The sequence below is a fragment of the Martes martes genome, assembly GCF_963455335.1.
Source record: "Martes martes genome assembly, chromosome: 4".
NCBI lineage: Eukaryota > Metazoa > Chordata > Mammalia > Carnivora > Mustelidae > Martes > Martes martes.
In genome coordinates, this window is record NC_137891.1 from 91699955 (window position 1) to 91721257 (window position 21303).

The 21303-nt window shown below is 37.8% G+C and overlaps 1 protein-coding gene across 1 annotated transcript in view; it reads left to right on the forward strand.

The window, feature by feature from the left end:
- Nucleotides 1–21303, forward strand: part of SPAG17 (sperm associated antigen 17) — a gene marked incomplete at its 5' end in the record, with an annotated part of 289972 nt that overhangs the window by 160688 nt on the left and 107981 nt on the right. The window contains 7 exons of the mRNA XM_080801661.1: nt 1273–1410; nt 1499–1612; nt 2198–2348; nt 8347–8574; nt 8670–8888; nt 15120–15181; nt 15772–15885. Coding sequence (XP_080657787.1) covers nt 1273–1410; nt 1499–1612; nt 2198–2348; nt 8347–8574; nt 8670–8888; nt 15120–15181; nt 15772–15885 — 1026 coding nt within the window. The remainder of the gene's footprint in view (nt 1–1272; nt 1411–1498; nt 1613–2197; nt 2349–8346; nt 8575–8669; nt 8889–15119; nt 15182–15771; nt 15886–21303) is intronic.

Genomic DNA, 21303 nt, shown 5'->3' on the forward strand with positions numbered 1-21303 from the left:
ATCAGCTGGTAACCTTATTGCCTGACCCATAGAAGGCAACCGAAAATAGATCATTTTGAAAAAAAAAATGCTTAATAATGGGAAGGAAAAAATTAAAATATAAGAGGAATGAGATAGGTTTTTTTCAAGACAGGCTATTAGAGTTTAACATTTCAGAGGTAGAACAGTTTTGAGTGGTCTTTTGTGATTGGAGTGGGTCCAAGAGATGATCGGAGATAGTGGAGATATGAGTGGCTCTTTCGAAAGTTAGGAGTTGACAAAGGGTAAAGGATGGGAGACTATTTTGTTAGCCATCTATAGCAGTGGTTTTCAATAGCAGCTGATTTTTCCTCCCAGGGGACATCTGGCAATGTCTGGAGATATTTTTGCTTGTCACAATTGGAGGGGAGATGCTGGCATGAAATGGTTTGAGGCCAGGGATACTGCTAAAGATTCTCCATTGCACAGAAGAGAACCCACAACAAATAACTGTCTAATTCAAAATGTCTTAAGTTCTAAGGTTGAGAAACCCTATAAAAGGTTATGAAATCACAGAGAATGATTGTAGGACTTAAGGTGAAGAGAAAAGCTATAAATTAGGTGTCTACCTTGACTACATTTCAACTTCTTTTGTTTGCCAGGTAAAATTGAACAAGCCACGTAATCTTTCTAGACCTCTGTTTCCCCATATAAAGGAGACTATTTCCCCTTACTGATCTCACCATCTATCACTCCCTTGAAGAAAGAATGAGGACTTGATCTGAACCCCACTCAGTAGCCTTGGACTTGCACCAGTCACTAACTTCAATCACCCTAACTCTTCCCCTGTAAAATTAAGATAATATCTACTCCATAATGTTGCTGTACTGCTTAAATGAGGTAATGTATTAAAAGATGCCTCACACAGTGCTTGGCATATGATAGGCACTAAATAAATACTTACTGAATCCAAAGGTGTAAGCGGTTTCTAGTGCTTTAATATAAAGAGCAAATCAGTAAGAAAAAAATTTATCATATTGGTATTTTGATTTCTGTTACAATACACTTTCCTGTTTGCCATTTGTGTTTTGTGTTATCTATTCTAACGTACACATTAAAATTATATCTACTTTAATGGATGCACTGTAAACATTTCCTTTTTTATTTTGATAAAAATAAAAAACTGCCACTTTATGTAATCATTGGATGTTATTGGTAGAAACTGCCTTGTTTTTAGTAAGAGCAATGGAAATACGTGAGTATCAGTAAAGAGCTGGCCACGAAACTGACTCTCTCACCTGCTTCTTTGAACAGGTTGTGGCAACTGAAGAAGACTTTGTCCCGCCCAGTCTGGTGCAGCCACCTCCTAGAGCAGATGGACTGGACCACAGAATTGCAGCTCACATTGTGTCCATCCTGCCCTCTCTCTGTCTCACAGAGAGGGAGAAAAAGGTCAGATGGCATGAGATATCCAAAGAGCTTGCATGCTTTGAAAAAGTATGGATTCTCTTTTTAAGTCACTATATTTCAATTTGAATAGAATCTCCATGAAATATTCTTATCTGAAGAAGAAAATGAAAGCAAAGCAGTGCCCAAGGGTCCTCTCCTATTGGACTATCATGATGCACATGCCCACAAGAAGTATGTTCTAAAGGTAATAATAATTGGGTTACGCCAAGGAGAAGTGATCCAAGAAAGCCCATTTATAATTATCCATTGAAGAAATTGCGGTTAGATAGTTTTACCCATGGCATTAAAAGTAATATTCAAAATGGATCCCTGCTTGCAAAGTGAGACCTCAGGAAATAGAGGTACATACGGGAGCAAAGAAAACTTGTCTAATTATAGAGGTCCAGTTAACCGTTTAATTGATTGTGAGTGCACCAAATTTGCATTAAAATCTTACAGTTATTTGCTTTATATATCCACCAATGTGAAAAACTAGTGGATGCCAAAGAGGGATCTCAGAAGGGAGAGATGAATATATATGAGACTTTGGCAGTTTGTCATAGTTAATGAGGAATCCATCATTTCTGTGCACAGGGGAACCTCTGGCAGAGTGAGAACGAGCTTTTTTGACCTTCAGCAAAATACCAACAGTTTGTCTTCCCCAATTACCATTGATTTCCCCTGTTTCCAAATAATGAGAGTGAAGGTATCAGGTTTTGCCTTCTCCATATGCATTAGGCACTTGACAGCTTACTCTAATGTCTTCTGTCATGTTGCTCTTTTTCATCAGGACCAAAAGAATTTTGACCCAGTTCAAATTGAGCAGGAGATGCAGTCCAAGTTGCCACTGTGGGAATTCCTTAAATTCCCTCTGCCCCCGCCATGGAACAGCACTAAACGTCTAGCTACAATTCATGAGCTCATGCACTTCTGTACGAATGGTGAGTACATTTTTTGCCTTAGCTTAAACTCATTCATTTATAGTCACATGTGCTTCTTAAGATGACAGTCCTATTTGTAAAAAGTATTTTGATTATTGAAAGAGCTTTCAGAAGTTGAGGTGGGTATTTTGATTCTCTCATCTTGAGTAATACCATTAGCAATATTATGACAACTATGATGCATAACAGTCTTCAGTTTAATGCACTTAGTTTTCTTTTCCACTGTGTTTCCATGATGAGCATAATCTGCTTCTTCCTTTCTTCTCCGTGCTCCTCACCCCCACATCCCTTCCTTGACATCATTGCAGAAACCATGGTGATCCCTATCCCAGGTAAGAGCACAGAGTAAAGAGCCCCGTGCCCGTGTGGTGCGAAGGGTGTGTTGATTCAAGTTCACCTCTTCTCACAGAAGGGGTCATTTTCTGCTCTTTTTTTTTTTAAGTAATTTTTTTTTATTATGTTATGTTAGTCACCAAATAGTATGTCATTAGTTTTTGTTTGTCCTGGAAGCTTTTAATTTCTCCTATTTTCAATGACAGCCTAGCTGGATATAGTATTTTTGGCTGTATACTTTTCTTGTTTAGTGGTCTGAATATATCATGCCAGTCCTTTCTATCCTGCCGGGTCTCTGTGGATAGGTCTGCTGCCAATCTAATATTTCTACCACTATAGGCTCCAGACTTCTTATCCCAAACTGCTTTCAGGATTTTCTCTTTGTCTCTGAGACTTGTAAGTTTTACTATTAGATGAATATTTTATTGATTTTGAGGGGGTTCTCTGTGCCTCCTGGATTTTTTTTTTTAAAGATTTTGTTTCTTTATTTGACAGACAGAGATCACAAGTAGGCAGAGAGGCACGCAGAGAGAGAGAAAGGAAGGGAAGCAGGCTCCTTGCTGAGCAGAGAGCCCGATGAGGGGCTCGATCCCAGGACCCTGGGATCATGACCTGAGCCAAAGGCAGAGGCTTAACCCACTGAGTCACCCAGGTGCCCCGCCTCCTGGATTTTGATGCTTGTTCCCTTCACCAAATTGGGGAAATTCTCTGCTATAATTTGGTCCAATATGCCTTCTTCCCCTCTCTCTCTTTCTTCTTCTGAGATCCCAATTATTCTAATATTGTTTCATCTTATGGTATCACTTATCTCTCAGATTCTCCCCTCGTGGTCCAGTAGTTGTCTGTCTCTCTTTTTCTCAGCTTCTTTATTCTCCATCATTTGGTCTCCTGTATCACTAATTCTCTCCTCTGCCTCATTTATCCTAGCAGTAACAGCCTCCATTTTTTATTGCACTTCATTAATAGCTTTTTTTATTTCAACTTGGTTAGATTTTAGTTCTTTTAGTTCTCCAGAAAGGGATTCTCTAGTATCTTCTATACTTTTTTCAAGCCCAGCTAGGATCTTGATAATCGTCATTCTGAACTCTAGTTCTGACATCTTACTAATGTCCACATTGATTACGTCCCTAGCCATCCGTCTTGCCTCTTGTTCTTTTTTTTTTTTTTTTTTTTTTGAGGTGAGTTTTTCTGCCTTGTCATTTGTCCAGAGAAGATTAGATGAATGAGAGAACAAAATGCTAAAAGGGTTAACAACAACACTGGGAAAATATACACTAACCAAATCAGAAGAGACCTGAAATGGGGGAGAGAAGAAAGGGGAAATATATATATATATATATATATATATATATATATATACACACACACACACACACACACATATATGTACATACACTATATATATATAGTGTGTATATATATATATACACACACATACATACACACATATATAAAAATAAGGCTAAACATGAACATGACTGTAAAGATGAAAATTTTAAAAGATTCTAATAAAGGAATTGATAAGATAAGCAGTTGGTTGAAAAAAGGAAAAAGAGACAATGTGATCAGGCTGGAGACTAGAACAAAGCCATATGCTAGATTTAGGGTATATTTTGGTCTGTTAATAGAAACTCTATCCCAAAATTTTAAAGAAAGAAAAACTTACATGTATACAAAAAATATGTTTAAATACAATGAAGGGATAGAATATGACTATAACAATGAATATTTTAAAAGATTTTTAAAAAGGTATTGATAAGATAAAATAGTTAAATGACATTAAAATATGAAAGAGGAAAAATTAAAAAAGAATAGAATAAGAAAAAAATAAAATTAAAAAAAATTAACTTTGAAAAACTAGAGAGTCATGGGGAAAAGCCATGAATTCCATGTGCTGTGTTCCTGTAGCTCTGGAGTTCCACAGTTCTCATTGATAGATGAACTTGGTCTTGGCTGGTGGTTCTTCCTGATCTTCTGGGGAAAGGACCTGTTGCAGTGATTCTCAAATGTCTTTGCCTGAGGCAGAATCGCACCACTCTTGCCAGGGGCCAGGCTAAGTAATCTGCTCGGGTTCGCTCTCGGGAGCTTTTATTCCCTGAACGCTTTCCGTAGAGCTTTGGAGAATGGGAATGAAGCTGGCGGCCTCCCAATCTCCAACCCGGAGGAGCTGAGAGCTCGGGGCTCCACTCCTCAGTGCACCCTCAGAGAAAAGCATTCAATCCCTCCTGTCTCCCTGGTCTCCAGCCGCACTCCGAGCTCACCCAGCCTGTGACAGAGAGTTTCTATCTCTGGCACATGGGCCCGTTTGGAGTCTCCAAACCCAGCTGATTCCTGCAGCGTGCTTCCATGCTGCTCCTCCCTGGGGAGGAAGGTGAGTCTTCCTGAATCTGCCACTTATGGGGTCCCTCCCAAAGAACAGTAGCCCAACTGTGCCTTGGATCACGTTTTAAGGTAACCATGAGCTGAGAGCCCCCTCCTCGGCTCCGTCTCTGTAGTTGGCTTCCCTGCTCTGATACCTGGGAGCTCTGACACACTCAGGCACCCCCAGTGTTTCTGCAGGTCCTGAGACCACACTGTCCCCGTGAGGGCTCCACCTGCCACTTAGCTTCTGGAGCAATGTCCCTCAGTGGAGCAGACTTCTAAAAGTTCTGATTTTGTGCTCCACTGCTCTACCGCTTGCAGGGAGCCAACCAGCTCCCACCACAGTCTCTCTTTCCATATATGGCCTCGGATTCACTTTTCTGCACGTCCTACCTTCCAGAAAGTGGTCACTTGTCTGTTCCTAGAATTGCTGCTTTTTCTCTTCAATCTCTGGTTGAATTTGTAGGTGTTCAGAATGGTTTGATAACTATCTAACTGAATTCCTGGCACCAGATGAAATTTAGGTCTCCTACTTCTCCACCATCTTGCTCCTATCCTCATCATTAGTTTTTGACATAGCGTTCCATGGTTCATTGTTTCCATATAACACCCAATGCTCCATGTAATACGTGCCCTCCTTAATACCCATCACCTGGCTCACTCACCCCCTGACCCCACTCCCCTCTAAAACCCTCAGTTTAATTCCTGGAGGACTGTGGAAAGAGAGGTAATTTTGAGAATCTAAAATCAGCTTCTTATTGCAGAATTCACTGGGATTTTAGATACAGTCATTTCCTTCAAAAACTGTATTTTCAGAGGTACCTGGGTGGCTCAGTCAGTTAAATGTCTGACTTAGGCTGAGATCATGATCTATGGGTTCTGGGATTGACCCCTGCATAGGGCTCTCTGCTCAGCGGGGAGTCTGCTTGTGCCTCTGCCCCTCCCCCTGCTTATGCTCTCTCTTTCTCTTTCTCTCTCAAATAAATAAAATCTTAAAAAAAAAAAACCAACTTTATTTCCACTTGAGGCAATCAGCAGATACATTCCTACTTAGAAAAGGGAATATGAAATTACAGATATCTTTATTTGACAAGAAATCATTTGCCCTAAGAAAGAGAAAAGCAGCTCATTTCATTTCTCACTCTAAGCAAATCATGAAATATTTTATTCATGATTTCCTCTTTGATATTTAAGTAGGCAAAATGGTGAAGAAACAACAAAATCTTTTGAATACATACCATTACCTCATGGAAAAGCAGGGTAGAGCCTACCTACCTGGGTATGTGGAGAACTTTGTTTATATAACCACCCGGTTCTGGTGTTCCCGAGAATGTCTGTCCCTTGCCTATATCCTGCCGCACTCCGCCTCTCCTTCTGTCTGTGCTATGACTCCACGCTCCCTCCAACTTGTCCTAAACACAGCACAGGATTCTTGTCTCTGTTGCTACCACTGCCACGTCACACATATCCTGCTTATGTGGTCCCTCCAAAACCCTTGCTCCTCCTCTTCTCTCCTCTTCTCACCTATCAGCACTTCAAACCTAACAGATCCAAAACCAAACTCTTGACTTCCCGAAATTTGTCCCTTCACAGTCAGTCCTGCTTATTTCAGCAAATGGCAGCCATTCTCTTCCTAAACCTTGGAGTCATCCCTGATTCCTTTTTGTTTCTTTTGCTCCATAACCAGTCCCCCCACATCCCTCACTGCCATGGCATCCCAGGCCACCATCACCTCTCACTTGGACCATTTCAATAGCTTTCCAGTTGGTTAACAGACTTTCACCTTTACACCTAGTCTTTTCTTCATGCAATAACCGGAATCATCCTTTCCTTTCAAAAATGTTAGTATACAATATACCTTCTTAACATTGAATTCTCTAATGGACACCCATGTCACTCAAAGAATAATCTAAACTGTTCTACCACCCACTTTTTGAGCTCATCACCTGTCAAGCACTCATCATTCCACTCCACTCAATCTATGTTGGCCTTGCTGTGATTCCTTGAACCTGTTGGTCAGCCCCTTGCCTCAGGATCTTTGCACTTGCTATTTCACCTGCCTCCATCCCTTTTCTTCCAGATATTCACAGGACTTGCCCTCCCCCTTCCTTCACATTTTTGCTTAATTGTTCAGAGGGTTTTTTCTCTGACTACCTTATATAAAAAAGAAGCCCCTCCCTAACCACTACAACTTTTTACCCCCTCACCTGGCTTTATCCTTCTTATCATCTCTGATATGGCATACACTTATCTGTTTGCCCTCTTTCCAGCCACCAGAATGGATACTCTAGAAGATCCAGGGTTCACTGCTAACTCTACTGCTGTAGTCCCAGCTTTTACTATAATCCTTGACAATTAATGTGTGCTCAAAAGATGTTTGCAAAATGAATGACTGAGCAAACTTTCCTTAATTCTTAATTCTGTAACTTTTACTTTTTCCCTATCTCCCTTCTGAATTTCCTCATATATTTTTTCCTCAAAAGAACCCTCCCTATGTCCTCATTCCTATTGGAGAAAAAGTGGAGGTTACCCCAGAATCATTGATCTGCCACAATCATTTTACTTTTCCTCATGGAATCCTACAATTATTTGTTAATACCTACTTCCCACCCCTCTACCTTGAACTTCTAAAACACAAGAAGCAAATCCTTTCTTTGAATTTCAGAGACCTATGACAAAGCCTGATATATAGAAAACAAAAACAAGTGAGCAAGCGAGGGAGGGAGTGGGTGAATGGACAAATAAATGCTGTAAGAGAATAAATGCGCAAATGAATAGGGCCAATTGAAAGCTGATAACCTTTGAAGAGCAATTATGGAAAGTACTACACCAGTTCAAGTGGGAAAAAAGAGGCCTTTTCTGAACCCTAAGGAACAATAAAACCTACTGAATATAACAGTGCATGTCAGACACAAGTGAGTAATTTTTTTTTTTACTTCAAATTAAACAGCAGTAAAGGTGCTTTTGCTTAAAAAATGATCAGTTTTAAACAAATTCAACAAATATGGTACCCTGAAGAGTCCATGTGAATTAATATTAACACACCTAATACTGATTAAGCTATGAAGCAATTTGTGAGATTGTCTTGATAGATTATATCTTGATTGTGCAGCTTTCTTTTTATTAGGTACTATCCATATTTGTTGCAAAATTGCAGAGCCCATGTTTAAAGTCAGGTCAACACCCAGCATGACATGACTCCCTTGTGATTGCAGTGGACAGACCCCCTGACGGCCCCTCTGTCAGCCCTGTACCATGTGGTAATAAGAGCATTCCTAGCAGCATAGTTCCTGCTTTCTTACAGAAGTCTTGAGCTGGAATGAAGTAGAACGAGCCTTCAAAGTGTTTACTTTTGAGAGCCTGAAACTCTCTGAGGTTAATGAAGAAGGAAAGCTAATGCCTTCTGAGATGATGTATGGGACAGCTTCTGAGATGTTCAATATACCATGGGACAACCCTGCGAGATTTGCTAAGCAGATCAGGCAGCAATACATCATGAAAATGAATGCCCAAGAGGCCGAACACCAAACAGGTACACTACATGGAGGGAATCAAAGGAATTCTTATGTTTTATGACTGTCAGTCTTTCCAGCATTGTATCTAACAGATTCTCTTTAAACTGGCTAGATCCTGAAACCAAAGACAGAATTTTATTTGTGGATCAGAATTGGTCAACATCTGTGCGAGAGGATGAGATCACTAAAGAACCTTCAGATGCTCCTCAGTCTGATTCTAATAACATGAAGCATTCTGATCCAAACAGTAAGGAACCCATAGACCCTGATAATATACAGCTGTCAGAGAAGGAGACCAGCCTGAAGGCTCAGGTCCAGTCTGGGCCTTCAGGTGAGTAAATGTATGTGTGTGTGTGCGTGTGTGTGTGTGTGTGTGTGTGTGTTGTGTTGTGTGTGTGTGCACAATTATAGAATGTATTAACCCAAAAAATGATTCAGGAAACATTATCTAAATTTAAATGCCTCCCTATTTCAGCTGAAATACTGTTTAATATCTAAGTTAAAATTAAACTTTGCTACTGAGTGTTATTATTCAGCTCTTACTATTTTAACCCTTGTTTTTAAAGCTATCCTAAGACCTGTAAGTCTGCTTTAACCTTAGTAAATATAGTAAGGTGAACATAAATAAAACTTTTATCATCAATATTTCATAAGGTTATTATGATTATATGAAAAAAAGTAGAAATTACCTGCAATTAGTGAACTGACCACTACAGAGCTTGATACAAAATCAATGCTCAATGAAGAACAAGGATTCCCTTTCTCTCTTTTTTATAGCTAAGGTAATGACTCTTACTCTAGAATATATCATCATAAATATTGTTATATTAGGAGGTATAGAAGTATGGGAGACTCTTAGGCTAAATTTATTGAGCTATCTTATGCACAACTGTCAGATTAATTACCTAAAATCCAGCATTCATTTCCTGCTTACAACCTTCAGTGGCTCCTACTAACAGAACCAACTCTTTGGCCTGCTATACATGCTTCTCCAGTAGTACCAAAATACTTTTCCAAAATCTTTCCATTTTTCCCTTTTGCTCACTCATCCCATGCTCTAGCCAAACAGAATTAGGCTCTATTTCCTCTACACAGTCTGCTATTTTCATTCTCTGTGTCTTTTCTCCACAATACCTTCCACCTAGAATTCTCTCTCTCTCTCTCTCTCTTTTTTTTTTTTTTGTAGAGTTCTCTTTTTTATTACAATTAGATTTCAGTGGCACTTCCATGAAGCTTTGTTAGTTGTGTCCATCTCGAAATGGATCCCTTAGCATTCCCATGGTCATAATTAATCTGTGCTTCCTTTAGGGCATTAGTTATGGTTTCCTACTACTTCTTATAATAATTCATATGCCTATATTAAGTTTCCATAATACTATAGCTTCTTAGAGGTCACAGGTATGCTTATCTTAAAAATATTAATGGTATGCTGGACCACAAAACAAGTCTCAGCAAATTTTTACAGGATCAAAGTACAGAGTACATTCTCTATACAAATATCAGAGTACATTCTTACACCACAGTGAAATTATGGTGGACATTATTTATGAAAAATAATGAGAAAATACTCAAATATTCAGAGAGAAAAGTCACAATAGAAATTAAGAAATATTTCAAGCTGAATGGTATTGAAAATACTGATATCAAAATTTCTATAATGCAACTAAAGCAAGGGATACTCAGAAAGAAGCTCACAGCTTTAAATGAATACATTTTTTAAAAGAAAGCAAAAAATTAATTAGCTAAACATAGACCTCAAGTTGTTAGATAAAGATGAGCAAAATAAATCCAAATAAAGTAAAAGGAAAAAAAATAAGAGTAAATTATTGACAGAAAAAATATAGATGTTTGGGTGCCCAGGTGGCTCAGTTGGTTAAGCATCTGCCTTTGACTCAGGTCATGATCCCAGGGTCCTGGGATCCAGTCCCACATCAGACTCCTTGCTCAGTGGGGAGCCTGCTTCTCCGCTCCTCTGCTGGCTCCTTCTCTCTTTCTTTCTCACTCTCTCACTCTCTCAAATAAATAAATAAAATCTAAATATATATATATATATATATATATATATATACACATATATATAGATGTAATAAGGAAGAGCAAATACTACAAAATTCTGGTTCTTTGAAAAGCTTTGAAAATTTGTTATTTTTTTTTAAATAAAAGGCAGACCACAAAAAAGAAGCATAAATAACCATATTAGGAATAAAGCCATATCAGGAATAAAAATCATCAGGAATAATGAAATAGACTTCCCTCTGATCCTACAGAAATGTAAAAAATAGTAGGAGCATATAAACAACTTTATTCCACTAAATCTTAAAATAAAATGACCAAATTAGTAGAAAAGTGTATCTTACCAACAGTGACTCAAGAAGAAATAGAAACACGGAGAGTGTAATCATTTAAATAAATTAAATCAATAATTAAATATCCTCCTGAATAGGACATACCAAACCCAAATGATCTTATTTACTAGGGTTTCCAAACATTCAAAAAAAAGAGAAATAATTCTAATCTTAAAAATTTTCCCAGAAATTAAACAATGGATATCCTCCCCTACTCATTTTACAAAGCTGGCAAAAACCTTATAATAACACTGTCAGGGATAGTACAACAAAAGAAAATTATAAATCAAACTCATTCATGAACATAGATGCAAAAATCCTGAATAAAACATAAATAAACTGATGTAGCAATGTACAGAATGATAATAATACATCACAAGCTGTTTTTATGACAGGAATAGAGGAAAAGCATACATTATAAAAATTAATATATCAATGGACACAGAAAAATAATATCATCATCTCAATAGATGCAGAAAAAGCACTTGAAACTCTATAGTAATTTATGAAGGAAATCTTAGTAAGCTAGCAAGAGAAGGAAAATTTCTCTACCTTATGAAGTTTATTCTTAAATTACTACAACTAACATTTTGTATCATGGTGAAAAGTTGGAAGATTTCCCTCGACACCAGGAAGATATCTACTATAAACACTTGTGTTCAATACTACATTGGAGATGCTAGCCAACTCAGTAAGGCAAGAAAAAGAGATAAAAGTGTAAGTTTTGAAAAGGAAGAAACAAAACTGTTACTATTTGTAAATATCATATATGTAGAAAAACCAAAATAATCCACACAAAGATGGATTAATATGATAGTTTAACAAGGAAGTCATGGTTAAGAAAGGACACACAAGGGACGCCTGGGTGGCTCAGTTGGTTAAGCGGCTGCCTTCGGCTCAGGTCATGATCCCAGCATCCTGGGATCGAGTCCCACATCGGGCTCCTTGCTCCGCAGGGAGCCTGCTTCTCCCTCTGCCACTCTGTCTGCCTGTGCTCACTCTCTCTCTCTCTCTCTGACAAATAAATAAATAAAATCTTTAAAAAAAAAAAAGAAAGAAAGGACACACAAAGGATGTCTGCAGTGCTGGGTCTTTCCTCATATTCCATTATACTAAGCATTTGTAGTCTATGTACTTTTCTGTATATGTTAAAATTTATAATTTTTAAAAGCATTAAATAAGAGTAAGTGGTCTGTGGCACAAGAGAACAGGTATTAAGTCAGTATTGACTGAATGGTCATCTTGCCATTTCATTAGTTTAGATGATGAAAGAGAAAGTCATCAATGGAGGACAATTAGGGAAAATCTGCTTACTTATTAATAGAGCAGATAGGTGAGGGTGAGGGAGACAGAGGAGAGGTGGAGGAAATATTTATTTAATATCGCCCTGCTATATTCCAAGCACTCTGCTAAGACATTTTACATATATTAACTAGTATTTAATATAAAACTCAAGTCTGTAAGATGCTATTATCCTAATTCTAAAGATGAAGAGTCAAAGACTCAGAGGGGTTAAGCAATTTGTTCAACTACATAGGAATGGGAAGTCAGGATTCCAACAGAAAGCTAACTCCAAACCAGTGCTTCCCGCACTGTGTCTTGTGGCTTCCTCAGTTCCAGAAATTCCTTGTCTAGTGGTTTAGCCACACTCATAGTCTCTTCTTCATACTGATACTTAACCTGATTTTGTTACCAAAAGGGTCGATTCCCTATTTCTCTAAGTCCCTTATCTATTAGCCAAGCTCACAAAAATAATTAAGCCAAATAAGTCAGCCTGGGATATCATGCCTTTGTGCATCCTGTGGGAATGTAAATATATGACAAAGAATTCACCTTGTGTTCATGTGGATCCAGAATAAGCCAGGAGGGAAAGAAGGCCTGCGGTTTTTTCCCCGTATTTTGTTTTTTCTTTAGAGCAACTGATGTGTAGATTTCCTCAGGCAACTTTTGCCACCTGGTGGTGAAACCACGTAAACTGGCTTTCCAGATCCTGGTGGAAAACAGATTAGAGCAACTCTGAATTGTCAGGCTAAAAATGCTTTAATGGAGAGTGTATCCTAGAGGCTGAGCAATCCTGAGAGCTGAGCCCCCATAACCTGTAAGGGATCCTATCTGGTGTGTGTTGATCCACATCAAGTAACTCTTGCAGCCGAAGGGAGGAGGCAGGAGAGGGTGGCTGAGCTGTTAGGTCTCAAGGAATTTGTTGCCGTTGATCTTGCATTTCCCCCCTAACTCTGAATCATATTTCTAAAGCAGCCACTTGAAATCCTTTTAAGCAAAGCAGAAATTGTTCGTGTATTTCCTACACAACCATCTTAGCATCAAATACATATAAAAACCTGTTCCTGGATGTGAAGGACTGAATATTTGTGCTTTTCTTAACCAAACACGGGATTTCCATCTGAGACTGTTTTTGAACTTGACAGGGCCTATTGGATATTTATGAAAAAACCTGAGAGTTGATAACCGTGAGGCTCAAGGTTTAGATGTGCCCTTTATGCTTGTTGGGTGTTTTTTTAATAAAGTAACTGCTTTGCAGAGGGATCTTGTTATCTCTAAAGTAAAACAGATTAGGAAAGCTGTTTTTCAAAGGGATGAGAAAGCATCCATTTCCAGATGTGTCAAAAACTACTGAATCACACTGTCAAAGGATTATGCGGTTGAAGGCAGAATCGGAAAGAAAGAAAAAATGATTTTTATTCTACTATTAAATGAAGAGTTCACATTAGTTTTAGGATGTACTTTCCTGTGACAAAATAACCGATGCACAATTTTTAGAACATATTTTCTAAACTGGAGACTTTTCCTGCTGGATCCTTAGACGCTGGAGGGAATATCAAATCTCCCGGAAATCTGGCAGACCACAGAATAGAATAATTTTTATTCCACAGATTTCATATCAGTTGCTTCAAGGACACATGGGACATCATGGTCTATTTAGAGTTATAGTTGGCCTGAGTTTTCTCTTGAGTAGATGTATTTATATAAATACAAAACTGAATTGACTTTATAGTTTTCCTCCAAATCAAAATGGAACATTCATGCCGTCACCTTCACCAGCCCAAGGCAAGATACAACTAGTAGCAAAAATATAAGTAGCTATGCTCCAAAAAGAAAGAAAAACCTTGGCCTATCCTTGGTAGACACAATTAACTACACCCTCCAGAAGTGCAGATATGGTTCTCTTTGCCACAAAATGAAGTTGAATCTTATGCCTACCCTAAAACAAGCTTTTGTTGTGAGTTTTTTCCATAGTTCTGCTCTCTCTCTGGCTTTACATAGATTTCCAGTTTTATTATGTGATGTAGAATTTCCTTGTTCAATCAAAACAAAATGTACTGAATCCTTCCCACGTGCTGGGTGCTCAGGGTAGAGTTAGGGAAAATAATGTCAAGTTCTTATTCTCCAGGAATTCACGTTGAGATGGAGAGATAGACATAAACAAATAAACATCATAAGACACTAGTAAATGCTATGACCAAAAATAAAACAGGGTAAAAGGCAGAAAGACCCTTAAGGAGGTGACATTTGAGCAATGATATGATGAAGTGTTTGAAGCAGGTGACTATCTAAAAGCAAAGCATGTCAGAAAGAAAGGCAAGTGTAAAAACTTTAAGACACAGCAAGCAAACTGGTGAGTCTGGAGAGGGATGAGCAAAGGAGAGTGGAAGGGATGTCATTGGAGAGTGAAGGTGGAACCATTTTTTATGTCTGACTCTGTAGGGATCAATTTGCTGTTGTTCTAAGGATGATAAAAGACCAGCTTGGTTCAGTTATTCAGTAGTATCACAAATATGTTGCCACAAGATACATCACCCATGCCATTTCTTTGGTCAGACTTGGAATATGCTATACAGTGTATCCATTGTTATATGACAGTTGCAGAATCACAAGAGCTATAGCTTAATCAGTGAGTATTTGCAACTCATAAAGGTAAGGGTATATTTTTAGAAGTGAGGGAGATACTCTGATATGATTTAGGAATGCTTCATATAGGAAGCTGGGTTCTTTTCAAAGGGTTTAGTACAACTTTTCTAGGTAGACACTGATTTAGAATTATTAACACAAACACCTTTTGGGAGGCATGAAACATGCCTTTCAGGAATTACCTTTTCAGCACAGAAACATAGATCATAAGCGCAGCAAAAAGGCACAGCACTGACAAAGGCAAGAACAAAGCCCAAACACAACTGGATGTTGGTGTCTTTGATTTACAGAACAGACCACGAACAATGAGATCAAAGATGAAGGAGTCACAAAGGCTGAGCCTCTTGAAAAGGTAAGGAATTGTTTTCCTAGAAGTGTAGATACAAGTAAGATGATCTGAAAAAACTGTGACCCAGAGTGAGAGAAACACACACACACACACACACACACACACACACACACACACGCACAAAGGAGAGCTCAGCAGGGAATGGGGGATTGCTCTGACATCCCCAGACCAGCTCCAACTGGAGATAAAGGAGTTAATTTCACTAGCGGCTTAAGCAAAACTTCCAAGCTCCATGCTCCTCTCTAGACAGTGTGGCTTGGCAACTTCACAAACACCTGCTGACCATACAGCCATGTAGAACTAATGCTGTCTTGAAGTGAGTTCAGAAAACCTGCCTATAATTGCTAACAGGACTCAGAAGAGTATAACCTAACAATAAAAATATTTAGATTATGTTGCCCATAAAAAAAAAAAAAACTCAAAGGCATACTCTTTCTGGCAGCAGTTCTCCTAAAATGTTGCCATATGGATTTATACATATGCAGATTTCCCCAATTAGATGGAGTGCATGCTGGTTAGTTGACGGAGTCCAAGAGGGCTTCATTTGGACTTGCACAAATTAAAGCTGAAATTGCACTCCTATGATTTTTTAGAAACCCAAGAAGATGACTGTGGAAGCCGAGTTAGAGGACATAAAGAAAACGCAACAACGCAGTCTAATGGACTGGAGTTTCACTGAACATTTTAAACCGAAAGTTCTGCTTCAGGTATTAATGGACCGTGAGTCTCTAGGAGATGCTTGGACAGGTCTGGGGAGTCATGGTATGATTTAGAACAGTTCACTTCTAGGTCACTCTCTCAGATCTCCTTCAGATCAATATTCCCATTTATTTCAGCTATAAAAGGAATTTATTCCCAAATTGAGCTATGCATGCCCAGGGAATCTCCAAAATAGTTTAAAATATATTTTCCAAAGGGATTTTTTATAAACAAAAAAGAAGTGTACATGACTGCTGCACATATTTTCCAAGAACAAAAGTCAGGTATTATGGGACGGCAACCTTATATTTTTCCTGTATTGCCTATCCATTCTATTAAGTTTCACCACGTTTCAAAGTATTTTCCTTTTTTTTTTTTTTTTTTTTTTTTAGGATTTATTTATTCCTTTGAGAGAGAGAGCATGGGGAGGGGTATAGAGAGAGGGAGAAAGAGAATCTCAACCAGACTGCCCTCTGAGTATAGAGTCTAAGGACCCTGAGGTCAGGACCTGAGCCAAAACCATGAGTTGGTTGCCCAACTGACTGAGCCACCCAGGTGCGCCTCCAAGTATTGACTTGATATAGTTGACAGGTCAATGAGACCAACAATAGTTAACATTTATTGAGCACTTACCATATACTAGCAATGGCTTGTACATATTATTTGCTCATTTAATCCTTGCAATAATCCTATAAAATAGAAACTATGTAAATAGCAGGAAATTGAGACAACTTGACCAATAGTAACTTTTGTCCAAGGTCACATGTCTGGTGAGTGAGTGAAGCAGGATATGAACCCAAGAAATCTGGCCCCAGAACTTGTGCTCTTAACCACGCTGCAAAATAACAAGGAATCCTACATTTTCTGTTTACATGTTTTATGCAAAAACCCATACTAATTTTTGTTTCATCTATTAAATTTTAATCTTATCAATATCAAAGTTTTATATCCACACATTTTTAAAGCCAGAAAGTTCTATATAGAGTCTTAGGAAAAATAGCAGCTCTCTCCCACCCCTATGCCTAAATTGCCAGAGGTAAAAACTTTAAAATATTTATTTACCTATTTCTGGTGTTACTTAATTAACTCTAAAAACAAGTGTATTTTGTTTAATTTTTGTTTCCATTGGGCATCATCATCAATTGATTCCCTCCTGAGAAAACAGCTCTGCAAACCATGCAGCGTGTGCATGCATGCATGCATGCGAACATACACACACAAGTACACAATCACTCATAGAGTCCTACGTGCACACTAACACTTTTTGCCATCTGCTAACATTGTTAACCATATCATCATTTTTTGTTATATCAATATTCAGTATTTACTTTATTTCACTTGTATAAATGTTATTTATAGCTGAACTGTGTAAATACTCTGATTACATTTCCTTTCTTGATACTTTTTGTTTTCCCTGGAGTTTGTTTTCTAACATTTTCTTCATTTGTGTAGTTTACTATGCGTTTATCATTACTCAAGCTCTCTACCAAAGAGTAAGATCTCCTCTCAATACATTCAAACCTAACATTCTCTCAGTTTTACTCTAAGCCACCTCTCCCCCATATGCTGTGAACTCCTGCTAACCCTCCAGTCCTGCTTTGCAGCTGTGGGCCTGGGAGCCTCCTTTATTGTCATCCTGGTCACAGTTTTGGCCTCTCTTTCCAGCCAGATACTCCAGTGTCTGAACCCCATGTCATCTTCTCTCTTGGGTTACTCTCTTTTTGTAGGGGACCATCTCTTCTAGCTGCTTCCTGAATTAAAATAGATGGCAGGTAAATTTTGGGAGCATTGGATGTTTGAAAACATCTTAATTCTACCCTTACATCTGAGTGGCAGTTTGGCTTTATATAAAATAGCTCAATTTAGAATACATTTTCCCTGAAAATTTTGAAGCCATTCCTCAGTAGTGTTCTAGCTTCTTGGATTGTCCTTGAGAAGGAAAAACAAAACAAAACAAAACAAAACATGAAATTCTGATTCCTGATCAGTTGTTTGAGTCTGGTTTTTGTTTTTTGAGTTCTGTTTTTTTTTCTCTCTCTCTCTCTCTCTCTGGAAGATTTTAAGATCTCCTGTTGTTCCAGTGTTCTTTGTTTCCTGTTTGTGTGCCTTGGTGTGGTTCTATTTCCAAGGATCACTCTGGTAAGCCCAGTACAATGCAGAGACTCATGTCTTTATATTCAGGAAAATGTTCTACAATCATTTCTCTGATAATTGTCTTCTTTCTACTTTTTCTCTTCTTTCTTCCTGGAGCTCCTGTTATTAGCGCTGGACCTCCTGGACTGAACTTCCCGTTTCCTTACCTTTCCTCTCCTAAGTCTCCAATACTTGTCTTCTTGTTCTGGAGATAGACTCAGTTTCACCCAGTTCTCCTACTGAGCCTTCTATTTCTGTTATCATCATGGTTAATTTCCTAAAGTTCTATTTATAATTGCAGATCACCTTTTTATAGCATCTTGTTCACATTCTCTGATACCATATCTTCTCTTATCTCTGTGAGGATATTAAGGTCCTTTGAAGTCTCAGTGTTTTCTCCCTGCATTGTCTAGTTTTCCTCAAGTTCTTTTTATTTTTTTCTCAAATTTCTTTTTGGTTTTGTTTTTGGGTCTCCATTTTTCATATTAGAGAGAAATATCTAATGACATTTGCCCTTTTGTTCATGTTAATAATGAGACACTAAAGGCATCATAGGAAGTGTTGCATGAGCTCAGGGTGGGGGCTATTTGTCAATAAATGGACTTCATTTTGGGATATTTGGCTGGCTGGTTTCCTTGGGAGACCCAGCAGTGTTGGTATATTAGTCTGTACTCTTAAGCCATTTTGATTCTCCAGGGGAAAAGAAATCCTAATCTGCTAACCGAAAGACATAATTTACCTGTCAGGGTTTTGGGAGCTGTGTGGTGGAGGGAAGGCAGTTAGGTTTCTTGCCATTCAGCCTCATTCAAGGTGGTAACCACAAGTCACATGAAGCTTCCGAGTACTTGAAATGTAGCTGGTCCAAATCGAGATATTCTGTAAATTTGCTATACTATATATAAAATATATTACTTATATAATATAGTATATTTTACTTATTATATATATATTACAACATATACACTATATATTTGTACAAGTATATATACCAAATTTCAAAGACTTAATATGAAAAAAGTGGTATGTCTCATTAACAATTTTTATATTGATTACATATTGAAATGATAATATTTTTGACAGATCGAGTTAAATAAAACATACTTTTAAAATTAACTTTACCTGTTTCTTTTTACTTTTCAAGTGTGACTACTATAAAATTTAGAATTACACATGTACACATTTGGGTCACCTTGTATTTCTTGGACATCAATTTAAACTTTTATGAAATTCCTTCTTTTTTTTTTCTTTTTTTTTGCTGTAGTACATCTCTCCCTTGGCAGTGCCTTGGGTCCGTTTTCTTAGAATGCACTGCATCATTCTGTAGGTAACAATCTTCCCTTTATCTGCTAAGGAGGGAGGAGGGCAGCCTCCTCTTTGCTCAGAATTCTCAAGGGCTTCTGAGGACCCTAACAGCTTCCTAAAAAATATTTTAATCTTCCTATTTTCAGTGCCACTTTCACCCCACTCTCAGATGTACCTAACACTGCCATTTCTTGAGCCTTTCTGCACTTCTGCACACAAGTAAGGTTACTTCTGATCTCTCACAAAATTAATCTTAGAATTTGGTCTTCTATGTCTGCTGTCAGTAATCCCTTATGCTTCTGTTTTCCAGCTTCTAAACTCTTGTTGCCTTTATTTCCTCTCCTGTGACCTTCAATTTCATGGTATTAAAACCCAATAATTTTACTGTTCTTTTAATGAGGTGCCAAGAAGTACATGTGTTTAATCTTTTATCTTTAACTGGACATTCACCCAGACTTTTTCTTTTTTTTTTTCAGTTTGGTCCTGTCCTCTCCATTCCATGAAGCTGCATGATTGCTGTCCTGCCATATCTATGGATATTTATCTTTCTTCATCTTCCTTGACCTTTTAACGGTATCACAGAGCTGAGCACTTCACTGTGAAATACTCCTCACTCTCCATTACCAAGATGCCCTAATATACCTCTCCTCAGTGCTCTGTTTGGAATTTTGTTGACCTAACATCTAAATATCAAAATGTCTGGAGTCTTATCCCTGAACCATCTTTTCTCTACCATAAACATTCTTGTGATGATTCATCTATGTATTTGACCTAATACTAATGACTCCTAAAATTTTACCTTCCAAACGATTTCTCTCTTGAGTCCACCCTAGAAGATTTAACTCCAAATTCCACTTGAATTTCTGACAAGCATCTCAGCTTCAGTGTCTCAGATGAAACTAATAATTTTCCCACTTAAGCATGTTCCTCTCCTCATCCATCTCAGAAAATACCGCCTTCAAGCCAAAATGGCTAAGAGTCATCCTTTATCTCAGCTTTTCCTGTGTCCTGCATGTCTGATCCATCATCAAGTTTTGATACCATCAAAGCTCCTCACCATCTCCACTGTGGCTACGTCAGTCCAGCCACCATCCAGTTGTTCTACCACAGCATCCCCCTCATCGTCAACCCACTTCTGCTCCTGCCCCATCCATTTTATGTATCAGACAGATACTCCATGAATTTCATCTTCTTAGAATATGTCTCTGAATCCAGGATGATCTATAAAAATCTTAATCAGATCTTAAAGGAAAATCTTACCTTGTTCACTTTTGTCTTCCTAGAACCTTCACAGTATCTGGGACATAGTAGGTATTTATTTTTTTAACTGAAGTATAGTTAATATACAGAGTTATATTAGTTTCAGGTATGAAATATAATGATTCAACTCTTCTTTACATTTCTCAGGGCTCGTCATGATAAGTGTGCTCTTAATCCCCTTCACCTGTTTCACATGTCCCCCACCCACCTGCCTCTGAGCAACCACCAGTTTGTTCTCTGTATTTAAGAGTCTGTTTTTTGTTTATCTCTTTTTTCTTTGTTTGTTCATTTGTTTTGCTTCATAAATTCCACATATGAGTGAAATCATGTGGTATTTGTCTTTCTCTGACTGACTTATTTCAATTAGCATTATACCCTCCAGATCCATCCAAGTTATTGCAAATGACAAGAGTTCATTCTTTTGCATGTTGCATGTAATATTTAATTATATATATGCAATAAATTTATATTGTATATATAGTATACATTATATATTTATATATCTATATATTTAATTGTATATATGTACATATATATTGTACCTGTATCTGTATACATATATGTATATATGTAATTGTGTGTATATATGTGTGTGTGTATATATGTATATATATCTCACATCTCCTTTATCCATTCACCTACAGTTGAACATTTGGTTTACCTCCATATCTTTTTTTTTTTTTTAAGATTTTTATTTATTTATTTTGAGAGACAGAGAGCAAGCATGAGCA